The following is a 12418-nucleotide window of genomic DNA, read 5'->3' as shown; positions in this document are numbered from 1 at the left end:
GATAAGAGAGAGGAAATCAAGGAAGACTTTTCACATTTTCAAAATAAATGTTGAAATCTTGAGAATTAAAATCAAAACACAATTTCAAGAATAAAGTCAAACGAACTTTAAACATTAAAAAGTGATTCAAAATATAATAAGCATAAAGGATATATTCAAAGTTTAAATGCATTCTTTACATTTAGAATTTATTACTAAATGCAAAATAAATCAATTAGAAAATGTAAGAAAACCTCAAAGTGGAAACTAAGCACAGTTGAGTAATACATTTGCAAAATAATTTAATCAATTTGCCTCCACAAGATTCAAGAGTTACTGAGATAAATCACCACCATTGAAAAAAAGCAAACATTCTTTACAGTGTGCCCCGACTGGCACAGTGAGAGAGAGAGAGAGCGAGCGAGAGAGAGCGAGAGAGCGAGGGATCGGAGGGGGGTGGGGTGGAGAGAAGGGGAGGTTGGTCCGGGAGAGCATGGCCGCAAAAGCGCTGCAGACCTGCCTCCGTGTCTCCTCATTGATAACAGCTTCTCGGGAGCTCTTGGTGATGTTGCAGAGCCTCTCGTCAGGGGACAACTAACCCGGAGATTGTGTGCGAGTACGCGGGGAGGTTTGACCCACTGTGCGCGGTGTTTGTCGTTCGGCAGGACAGAGGCGGCGGGACAGCTGCGGGTTCAGCCCGAGCTCAAGCTGCTGGTTCGAGGCTTCTTCTTTCGGGGTTTCTCACCGAACAGGAGCAAAGATCGTGTTTTGGAAGCGCGACTGCACACGGACTGCGCTTCTGCTCTCTTGTGGAACATTTATTCTGTGGCTTTTATATATATTTTTCAACTGCGTACCTCCTGTCTTGGAAAGAGCAAGCGACTTGGAGAAACTGTTTCGCGGAGTTGAGTTCACGCAGATATACTGGGGATTTCCAGCGTTTATTCAGAACTGTTTCTAGTTCAAGCGACTAAAGAGTGCAAAGTCAATGATCTGACTGTCAAAACGCAAGACCATAAAGATATATAGTTGTGTTATTTACACCAACAAGGTAGCAACATTTGTGCGGGAATAAAAACGTGGACTCTCATCACAACATCTCACCACCACATCCATCAGATTCTTTAACCCTGAATCACTTTGGCTTCGCCGGAGTTCCAGAGCAGATATGCCGCAGGTGGAAATGATCCTCTTCCTCCACCTCATCCTAGTGATGTGTGTGTACGGCCAGGACCCGGCGTCCAAGGTGGTGTCCGATCGATACGCCGTCTTCTGGAACCGAACTAACCCCAGGTAAGCGCCATGTTCTCCCGCAGGAACTCATCTTCTACTCCCCGGTTAAAGCTGCACTGTACCCGGTTACAGTCGTTTAATACTTGAGTGACTGTACATCGTTGGACTCTCTGATCTACACATGATGCATGAAACTCACGAAATCTCACTGAATATATGTACACATTAAAAACAAACACGTTATCAGATTAATTTACAACCGTGCATATCCTGATGTAACATTTGCGTTGTATTACCACCTCCATGAACTACTCTTCGGCACACATAAGGTTGACAATTAAGCTTGTTTCACATTTACTTTTGACTTTAAACTGTTCGCTGATGGATTATTGAGATTATTGGATAACATCTGAATCATTTTTGAAATAAGCGAGCAGCATAAATCACGCCTGACAGAGGAACCAGCCGTTTCCACACAGGCTGTCCGCTATTACGCACCATTACGCGCTATTACGCGTCTGTGTGCAGTGTTTGCTGCACGTTCGGGTCGCAAATTAGATATATCAGGAGCTGGCAGAGACGCATACGGCTGAGCTGTGCTGGAATAACGCTGAGTCGCCTCCAGTCTGCTGCTATCGATTAGAATTGACAGTGTTTTTTGTGCCAAATGGAGATCCATCCTATGTGACAGAGGGTTCATTACACTATCATGCTGCTATGCTTATAACGGGGGCAGAACGTGTATTTTGTTGTGTCTGGTTTTACTTTTTACTCGTCTTTAAGACCAGGTATTTGTAGTTTAAATTCTAAACTTTTCCTGAGGGCGACTCCCTGTGTGACTCAGTGCCTCTATCTTGGCACTTGAGCACATAGTGATATAATAAGTGTGTCACTTAGTTTCATTTGGAATACTTTCACTGCACGCTGGCATAAGCTGGCCTCAGTTTCGGCATGAGTCAAAAAATATATCTACTGTGTATCAACATTTGCTCAGGGATGAGAAACTGGTCGGTTCTGTTATGCTTCTAAGCCGTTGAACAGAGTTTTGCTGATACAAATGCAAATGCCGTGGTGGTGACTTCAAAGGCTGATGGTGTTCCTGCTCTGCCAACAGACAGATATCTGAGTGTGATAACAGCTTTCTGCCCAGCTCGCAGGCATGTACCAGAATGTAGGAATACGTTACAAGAAGTCTAGGCACCGAAATTATCTTAAAGTACCAAAAGTAGAAGTACTCATCATGCAGATTGGCCCATTTCAGAATCATATACTGTATATGATATGTTTTACTTGTAAATATGTGTTAAAAAAGCTGGTAAAGGTGGAGCTAGTAACTGTGTATACGGCAGGGTAGCTTGTGTTTCTACTCCAGGTTTCAAGTCTTTTAGGTGTTGATTATATTTCACATCATTAATCCAAATCTGCAAAGTAACTCACGGTGTTAAATAAATGTAGTGGAGTAAAAATACATGATGTACCTCTGAATTAAAGTGCAGTACAAGTACAAAGTAGCAATAATACACACTCTACTTAAGTACAGTACTTAGTAAATCTACTTAGGTGCTTTACACCACTTCTTGCAGGTTATTGGTTTTTCTCTCTTGGCCTCCGCACCATTTCCAAAGTCTGGTTTCTTGGTTGCTGTGCTTCCCCATCCAAGTGTTACCCCTCCCTCCCCCCCCCCCCCCCCCCCCCTCCTGGCCCATGCTGGGGCGAACAATAAGGGGGTACACAGGGGTATTTCAGCCGCGGCCAAGGCCCAGCGTGGCGCTCGCTCTTGTGAGAGATCCACACATGCTGAGGTCACACACTTGGTAGTAACCAGGCGAGTTGCGGGTTAAGCAGCACAGAGGGGACCGTTGTCAGGGTCAAAACCGGGGCAGTACCGCCGGCCATGGGGCCCGGTGACGGCCCCGGCAAGGCACCCCGCCTGGGCTTTGTCTCAGCAGAATGGGGGCTAAATAAATGAGTAACTCTAAATGACTGTCTCCTTTTCTCATTCATGACTTTAATCTAAACCTGACCCCGACTGTATAATGTAAAAGAGGGCCGCTCTTAAAGCCTGGGGGCCTCCTGACCTGCAGCAGAACCTATAACAGTATTCTGCACAAGCTTGCGGGCCCCGGCATCCCTGCTGTTTAATGTAACCATACAGAGCATTGGAGCCCTGGGAACCTGCTGTGGTACAGTCCCAACTTCCAGATGAGCTCCCCCCCCACACACACTTTTCTGCCTCCTCCGCTGCATATTTGACCAAAGTGGAGAAAATGGCATCCGGAGCAGCGGTCCATACTCAGCCATTCATGAAATCCCCTACAGGAGCTCTGGAATTGAAATGGGAAGTGAATCATGAAAAATGGAAATGCAAAGTCATTTTCATGTTGTTCTGTTGTTTCAAACGGGGCTTAAAGGCAGCATTTTCTTTTTTTGTAATTTAGATAAACGTGCGTCTATGTTTGCTGTGCTTTCATCTCCGGGAAACATCTTCCTGCACTGATGCTTGTTGCAGATTAGGTGCAGGCGAGCAGGACTCCGAGCGGAGTAGGAGGAGGGATTTACAGCCTTGAGGATGGTTCAGTTTGAAAAGCTTCCACAGTGACAGCAAGCCGTTGTGCTTGTATAAGCTACTTAATAAAATGAAATGCAACTCCGGTATCACGGAGCCTTGTTGGAAAGAAACTAGAACTGATAAAGTGGGCTTTCTTTGATGCAATTTAGCTATTTTTGATGCCATTTTAATGCTTTTTTTTAAAAGCCAAAACAAGAGAAAGGGCTTCAGATAATTTTGCCGTTATGGTATTTATCTGGCCAATAAATATGCTCTGTGCAGAAGCTCTTGCATTGTTCAGTCTGCTCTAGAGTTGTTGCTTTAGTTGAAGTGTGCACATAGTTGCTGTGCCGGTTTGGAAAGTTGTACAACGCTCCTGCTTTGCATGTAGTCAAATTTATTTTCACAAATAGATGTAGTGTGTGTGTGTAACAACATATTTGTGTGACTCCTTTTAGTCATAGACCTTGAAAGGTTTCAGATGGTGTTCAGAATTATGAAAAGTAATTTGTACTGGCTATACTACAAGGTATTGCTAGCAGCATCTACAGCGTTTACTCATAAAGCACATGAGAGTCCTGGTTCCACTTTCTGCTTCATCAAAGTGAACACAGATTCATTTATTCATGTCACTACGTAAGTGTTGTAAACGTATTCTAAAAGCAGGTTTAGTAAAGCAATGATGATTAAGTATTTTTAAAGTAATTCACAATTAATAAACCCGTTAAATAATGCCTTTTTAGACGAGATTAAAGGAATTTAAATAAACAATTGTCCCGTTAGCGTGATCAATATAGGGCTGGAACTCACATTGATCATTTTTTAGATAAATCCATTAATTGATTGGTCTATAAAATGTCAGAAAATAGTGACAGATGTCTTTGAACACCTTGTTTTGTCGAAGCAAAAGCCCCAAAATATCACTTTTATGCGATTTAAAGCAGAAGAAATGACACATTAGAGGCTGAAAACAACATTTCACGTCATTTTCTTACCTACTTTACGATTATTTTTGTTTTTATGGACGGGTAGTTGACTTATTCTGCAAATCTAGGTCAATAAATAGCTTTTAACAACTGCATTTACCATTAATAGAGTCATTTGTGACGGCGTATAAAGCCGGTATTAAGTAAGCTTTATAAGAAAGTGGCACCAAGACAAAACCCATAAAATAAAAACTGTAGCATTTTGTGGTGGAACAGCTCATGTAAGAAAAATGAGTCACAGATGTTTCTTGTCAGCTTCGCCGTCTGTGTCGGCAAACCAAACGATGGAATAAGTGTATGAGGGGTATTTACTGCTGCTCTGACAAGGAGCTATTAGTGAATTCCCAGCTCACCAGCTATTTAGCTGCTTCATTAAAACCCACCCGGGTCCATATGGTCCGCACGCAGCCGTTGCTGCGGCCCAAGGTGTTTATTTGTTGCTGATAGGTGGGATCAACGGAGAATCGGGGGCCGGGCTCCGTCCATAATCTCCCAAGCTGTTTGTGTCTCCGACGCCATGGAAACTGATACCCCTCGTCATCAAAGACCCTCATTGGGTGGGACTAAGGAGCTGACAGCTGGGGAGAGAAGGATTCAGGGAGTGCACTGTCACCCCAGGGGTTTCCTTTAATCCCTGATAATGCCCATCCAAAGCTTCCCCCAGCAGATGCAACATATTTCTCCATAAGACAATCAAAGAAGGGCCTGTTTGCATGTTTGATATAAGTGTGGGTATTATCCTTTAAAGAGATTTTAAGCCTGGCCTGCCGATTGTTTCCAGGACCAAGGACATAGTGGAACAGGACGTAGTGGAACAGGACGTAGTGGAACAGGCTTCGTTGCTAATAAACCTCTTGGCACGATAAACTGAAGCCATTTTTATGAGCTTATATTAAAGCTGCTTTGCAACAGTTAGGGTTAGGGTTCCTTAATTAAGTTGGTCTAAAATGATCTTAAAGACTCAAATGTATCAGTGTTGCAACCTAAGTCAGGGATGACCTTCCTAATGTACTGGAAAAGGAACAATGATTGATCCTAAAGCCAGAATAGTGACAGCAGTGATGCTTCACGGTGTTGGATCAGACTCACACTGTCTTACTCCTCTCAGTTTCTGGACATTCTTGAAGTAGTACTTCAGAAATCTGAGAAGACGACACTTGCGCACATTTCTCCTCAAAGCACCTCAACCTCCGCTGTTTGCTTTTCTTACTCTTGCTCTCTTTTTAATCTCCACTTAAAGAAACAATGCTCCATTTTGCTCTCGGTGGCGAGCTGATGTTGTGATAGTTTCCCAGTGGCATTGTGAGTTGCCCCGTCCGCATTGTTCCCAGTGTTTACCCTCGCTTTCCCCTCTCAGCCTTTTCCCGACTCCCTGCCGCTTGGTTCCGCTTGGATTAAAAACGGACACAAAAAAAGGCAACCCCGTCCAAATATTGACTGGGTCTCAGGACCGCAGCCCTCTCCCAGCGCCACCACAGAGCCCCTGAAAGGACGCCATTGTTTCCGCTCGTACTCATCGGCCCATAGCCGGCTTTAAGCTGTTCGGGGAGACAGACTGAGAGAAGGAGAGGTGGTTGTGGAGAGTGTGTGTATGTTATATGAGGTGGGACAGGGGGATTATAACAGGGAGGGACAATACAGTGGCAGGGGTGAGAGAAACTTCCTCATAAGAGGCCAGAGGCTATGACAGGGGAACAGTGTTCAGGCCGCGGAGTCCTGGGGTGGGGTCAGAACCGATGTATCCACCCTGAGGAAGTGTCAATCTCAGAAGGCATCAAAGAGTAATAGTGAAGACAGAATGTGATTTCCTGCAGGGAGGGTTCAGAGAGTATCAATAAACAGAGGATGGGAAGCTTCTTATCTGAGGTTTACCTATTACAAAGTGCAGGGGCATTAAACCTCCTGATGGCACTTCAGTCTCTCAGAGCCTGAAATGAAAGAGCGTCACATCAGGGATAGGAAATCACTTCCTCATATCTTGTTAGTTTCCTATGTACTTTAATCAATGGTACCTCACAAAATGCACTTAATAAGACTCAGCTACATTTGTGCAGAGGGGGGAAGTGGTCCCGTGGAGACGCCCGTCATTCCTCATGCTCTCTACGACCCTAACCCTGCGGAGAGGAGATGCCCTGCCCGCCCTTTACGCTCTGACTAATAAGACGAGGCCCTCAGGCTGCCGAGGCCTGAGTGACAGGAACTAGTGACGGGAGGTTACTAATAAGGACCGACCTTTATTGCTTTACGGCAGTGTTTCTCTGAAGAACCGGCACAACAAAAGCACTGAGATTACAATCACTGTTTCAAATGGCCGCATTTTATTATCTTCTGCAGTTTTTATTGCTTATCACAATGATTTCAAAGTCTTTTGTCCGTTATGGGGAGCTAAAATTCTAGTTTCGCTTTAATAGGATCATGATTTGCTTCAAGAATTGTACTCAAACTTTGTGTCAGGATATAAAAAAACAAGGTATTAATGCTATTTTAAGTCAAACATTAAGGCAACAATTACTGAAATGAATTAAAAAACTTCAAGTCTACTCGAAATACTGAAATTTATATATTTTCTATTTGAAGTGAAATCATTTGCATTCAGTTTTATCCATTCAACACATTTCTGATACAAATTAATTCGTGTTGAGAATTTTTTAGAACTGAGACTCTGAATGTTCAAAGAAGGAAAATCACGGAATTAAATTTAGAATCTAGAAAATGCAATTTAGCAGAAGACAAAAGGTCTGCAAACGGAGTCTTAAACACGTTCTATCAACTTTCTCTTAAGCATTTTTTGAGGATTTAATCCATGCATTTTTAAAATAGCAAATCACAGAACTAGAAAAAAGAAGACATTTTGATCTAGATATTAATTTACATCTACTTTCAAATCAAGTCAACCTGTTTTTAGAAAAAAGATTTTACAGAATCGGATAAATTGCTAATTATTCAAATGAAATATGCAATGTGATCCACTTATGATGACATCATTGTGTCTCCTACCGTTTTAGATCAGTGTCCATATCTCGAAGGCAACGGCAAAGCAAGAGGACCTTAACAGAAGTCATTTTCTAGAATGAATATGTTGAAAGAAACAAATGATTGAACATTTCTGTACTAGAATCAAGAAAATTCACATTTGAATCTTTGAAATTGTTTGTTTAATGGATGAAAAGAACTCAAAATCAAACTCTTGATTTTATATAAGTGGCAGGAATATCACAGCTATTGAAACACAGATTAAAGAGTAAATCCTAAATTATTATCTAGAAAAAAGGACAATTTGACTTGAATCTAGAAAATCCTTTCTCTATCTTTCTGTCCTGGCAGATTTCTTTCAACTTGGCTAAGAAAACAAAAACTTTTATGACCAAAGTGATACGATCTCTTGTGTCTAGAAGAGATACTGTGTGAGTTTAGCATCCTGTGTTTGATATGCGCGGCAGTCAATGGATTAGCGGGGGTAGACTCTTCAGGCCTAAACTCTCGGTCTCACTCCGCTGCACAGAGCTTCACTTTTCTGCAGTTTTAATCTTTAGTGGGGCTTTTTTGTGTGTGTGTGTACGCTGTTTAAATGTGAGTGGTGAAATGGCATCCCCTGTGTCTTTGTAGGCACCGGTGAGGGTATTAGCAAAGAGGCTCTAAGGGGCTTAAGAGGTCAGCCCTCCCTTTGTGTGGAGACACAAAACACTTCCTGTGGGACCCTTCACCCCTCTCTGTTCTCCCCTCAGAAAGCCAGGGCCTGCCTGACCATTCACATTAATCAGCCTTAGCTCCTAATGACTGCAGTAAAGCTTCTAAAAACGGCTTCTAAAAAAGGTCCTAAAGAGCCACTAAGCTGCTAACAGACAGGGCAAGGCTGCTGCGGTGTGTAGGGCATCACACAGTATCAAAGAGCGCCGGGTGGGAGCCGGGCCACGCTGCACTCTCTTTATAGTTCCTCAACAACAACACATATGAGTTTTTGAAGCTTTTCAAGAGCTGCTGTGGAAGCTAGAGTCAAAGGAATGTGTGTAATATGCTCTATTGAAAGGTTGCACTGTAAACAATCTAAATGTCACCAAGAATGTTAGTGTATTATTGACTCTGAAAGTCGTCCTCTCTGTTTTTGGAGCATACAAACATAGCTTTAACTTGTACAAGATAAAGGGTTGGAGTTAGGGTTACGGTTAAGGGTTTCCTGCAAGAGATTTCTAGAAACACATTCACACATATTTTTGAGACTTTAAAACTCCACTTTTTGTGGTGCAGAAGTTCTACTCTAAAATACAGTAAACATAAAGGACGAGTAAAATGAGTCCCCAGTTATTTCTCTCACATGTACGGATAATCTAGAAGTCTAGAACTGTCTATTAGCTATTACCAGGCTTCATTTCGGACTAAAATCTCTTGAAAATGTGTGGTTTTGACTTGTTAGCTGATGTCAGTACACACTGTCTCTTCTGCTCTGAGACAAATGGAGGTAATAAAAAAAGTTGGCTCGTCTGAAGATTGAAATTGTATGCGATTACAGCTGAAATGTCAATTGGCTGAAATTGTCGAATTTTGTCAGCGGGGGCCAAACCTCTGAGTAAATGGTTCTGGAAGTGTCTATTTGGGTCAGTGCGGCTTTGGAGGCAAGCCCGAAACTAAAAGTATGTGTTCCTGGTCGTCAGGGCGATATTTCCTGATTATAAATGGCTGCTGACTCTTAGCTCTTTGTGTATCTTGGAAGAAATTAGACAAAGCTGAAGTGTGAGTGCATTGCTTTTCCAGTCAAGGGGGTTTGTGATTCATGTGTGATTCATGGCGTGAGCATGTAGATTGTCAGATTTCCTTCAGCCACAAAGACAAACCAAAACATCTCTGATGAAGCTAAATATGTTTTCTTCTGTGGGAGACATGCCGTCTAATTGCTTTTGTTTCTCAGTTCAAACATCTCATGTAGTCAGCTTTATCTGATTCTAGTTTGGAGAAAAAACCACAACAAAGTTTGAGCTTGTTTCGGCTTTTTACCAAACCTCCCGTGGTGCAAAATATTAACCGACCATTGTGATGTATCTGCGTGTGAAGAACAGTTGTTGCATGAACTTGGTGTGACTTTGCGAGACCTTTCGTGTGGCTCTCCGGTCCACCGGGACTCAAAGTGTTTCCTCCTGTTGGATTTCAGCACACTTGGTGCTCTGGGACCCATGAAATATTAAAAAAGCTGTTTGTGATCTCACGATAGAGCCTGGACAAACCTTCACACGCAACCAGGAGAAAATCCAGGTCAGGACCGCCACGACTTTAATAGAGGGGTCGGCATTACGTTGCTTTTTTTTTCACAAATTATTTTCCTGGCCTGCGTCCTTTGATGATGAATGACTGCGATTAAATAGTTTTGGGTGTTTTATCATCCAACACAACTTGAGTTGCAGGGTCATTAATTGAAATCAGGACTGCCAAGATCTGTGCGCTTTCCACAGACGTGCCTGACTTCTCCTCCTCGCCTTTTCACTGAGCTGTGCGTCGGAGCGGGGAGCACCAGGCAGCCATTTTCCAAATTCGACTCCATTTTGTTTCAAGTGTAAAAAAAAAAAGAAAGTAGGTTACGAATCCTGGGACGTCACTCGAGCATTATCTGATCTTTTCTGATCCGGCTCTCAACTACTGTGACAAGGAAAACTCCTTCTACGCACACAAGTGACTCAGTCAATCACGGAGTTCTTAGAAGTCTGAAATCCCTGAAATTGGGAAAATTCTATAAAGGAAATGTTTATATTTGTAACCGTATATGCTTTACTCGTTTGTATTGTCAAGCCTGATTTAACAAATCTACATCAAGGGATTTTCAAGATAATTACGTAAACAATTTCCAAAAAACAAATCAAGTTAAAGTATTTCTTCTGCTTGGAGAGATTTTACTTTTCTTAACATAAATCAGGTTTTTAGCGTTAGAAATATATGAATTCAGCCGAAATTCTGAAGCTTTTAAAGGATATTACAAAATGTGTGTCCAGGTTGAACAATGAAGGCTACATTTGGGGGAGAGACAAGAAGCAGTTTATTTATGCAGGAATTGTTTTCCCTAAACTAGCATATAAACCAGGCTTCATCTTAAATCACTTTCTGATCCTGAAACTTTTCGAAAAGACTTGATGTCAAAATCAGAAATTCAAAATAAAAGTTATTGAAACAAAAATGTTGCTCATTTAAGAAGTGTTTAAGATAATTGCTGTGTTGGTTTTGTCTTTCCTGGCTTCGATTGGTTTGATTATTGAACAAAAATAAAGGCGACTCGTTTCTCTTCACAGATTTATAAGAAATATCTTGAAAATCATCAAACCAATCAGAAATCCATCATCTTGTTTAATCATGCAGGTTCTGTGTTTGTATACCATGAATAAGAAAAAACACATTTCATTATCCCCTCATAACGTTTAACGACTTTGCTGAGTCGGCCATTTTGCATGGAGGTGCGCCACTGATTGACCCACTAACACGATGATCATCGCACACGCTGCGATGTATTTTGCTTTTGCACAAACCCGTCGATGTGTGCCATCCCAGGAGCTGGCAACCTGGGCCTGCTCGTATCACTGCTCGCAGCCGCGGCATGCTGGGAACACGCTGGGCAGACGCTGCGAGCGCTCGCGGCTGATGATCCCCTTTTATGTCTTGGCCCCATCAGGGCCCGGAGTTATTCTAGTGCATAATTGATGGAGGAGTTAGAATAGCAGAAGTAATGCGATGAGAGGGTGCAGCCAAGCGGAGCGAGGGATCGCGTGCGTGGGGCTGCAAACATTGCAGGGGACGAGAGGAGGGCATCTGGCGTAACAGGTCCCAGCGCTGAGTCGACACTGAATATGTCAGCGCCCCAGCCAATCAGAGCACTCCTCCTCCCGCCAATCAGATGTCTGCAGCTGAGTGGAGTACTACGTTCTCATGAATCAGACTCTTTACCTTCTTTTTTGATGTTTTAAAGCTGGTTCTGATGTGAAGTTAAGATAATACTTTTACTGGAGATTCCTCTCTAACTAGAAAGGAATGTTGTAAATCTCCTCGGGGGTGTCTTTGGCCTCAGAAGGCTTTCTTTGTCCCTGTAGTGGATTCTTGCAATGACAGGGTGGATATCACACCTATACGAGGTGCTACAAAGAGAAACTAATGGCCCAACAAGCCCGTATTGTCTGTTCAACAAAAGAGACGAGGTCACCTGTCCCGTCCTGCTTCAAAGAGACTGCAGGACACGGAGGGGACAAATAAAAAAAAACAAGAGATGGGTTTCACCCTTCCCCCCTAAGTTGCCTGAAGTTTCACTCTGATTGAATGTCTTTAATGTCATAAAGTCAATTTCTTTGTTTTTTAAAGCCAATAAAAGGTTATGTTTGGAATTAATATTGGAGGGAATAAAGGTACGTAATACAAATAATCAGTTTTCAGTAAAAATTTCTTTCTCTAATTTGTGGATTTTTGTTTAGTTATTTAATGTATTTAAGTGTTCATTTTGTTATGTATTCCTTGTAACCAAATCATTTCTTAAAATGCAAATTCTTTAAAAAAATTACAACACAGACCACTGCAAATAAATTAATTAAATTCACCCAGAACTCAATTAACTTACTGAACTTTTAACATCTTTAATCTTTAATCTTCAAGAATAAAATAACTTTATCAGCATCTGTTACATAAATTAAGTCAAGAAAAACTACAAATA

The 12418-nt window shown here is 42.1% G+C and overlaps 1 protein-coding gene across 1 annotated transcript in view; it reads left to right on the top strand.

Annotated features, from left to right (window-relative positions):
• Positions 1-461: 461 nt before the first annotated feature.
• The window catches only part of LOC134868827 (ephrin-A5b-like), a 65784-nt gene continuing 53827 nt past the window's right edge, over positions 462-12418 (top strand). The window contains exon 1 of the mRNA XM_063890142.1: positions 462-1272. Within this exon, the coding sequence (XP_063746212.1) occupies positions 1148-1272 (125 nt within the window). The 5' untranslated portion in view covers positions 462-1147. The remainder of the gene's footprint in view (positions 1273-12418) is intronic.

This window comes from Eleginops maclovinus, chromosome 8 (genome assembly GCF_036324505.1).
Source record: "Eleginops maclovinus isolate JMC-PN-2008 ecotype Puerto Natales chromosome 8, JC_Emac_rtc_rv5, whole genome shotgun sequence".
Classification (NCBI taxonomy): Eukaryota; Metazoa; Chordata; class Actinopteri; order Perciformes; family Eleginopidae; genus Eleginops; species Eleginops maclovinus.
The sequence above is the reverse complement of the archived record's forward strand: the minus strand, read 5'-3'. Positions and strand labels throughout refer to the sequence as shown.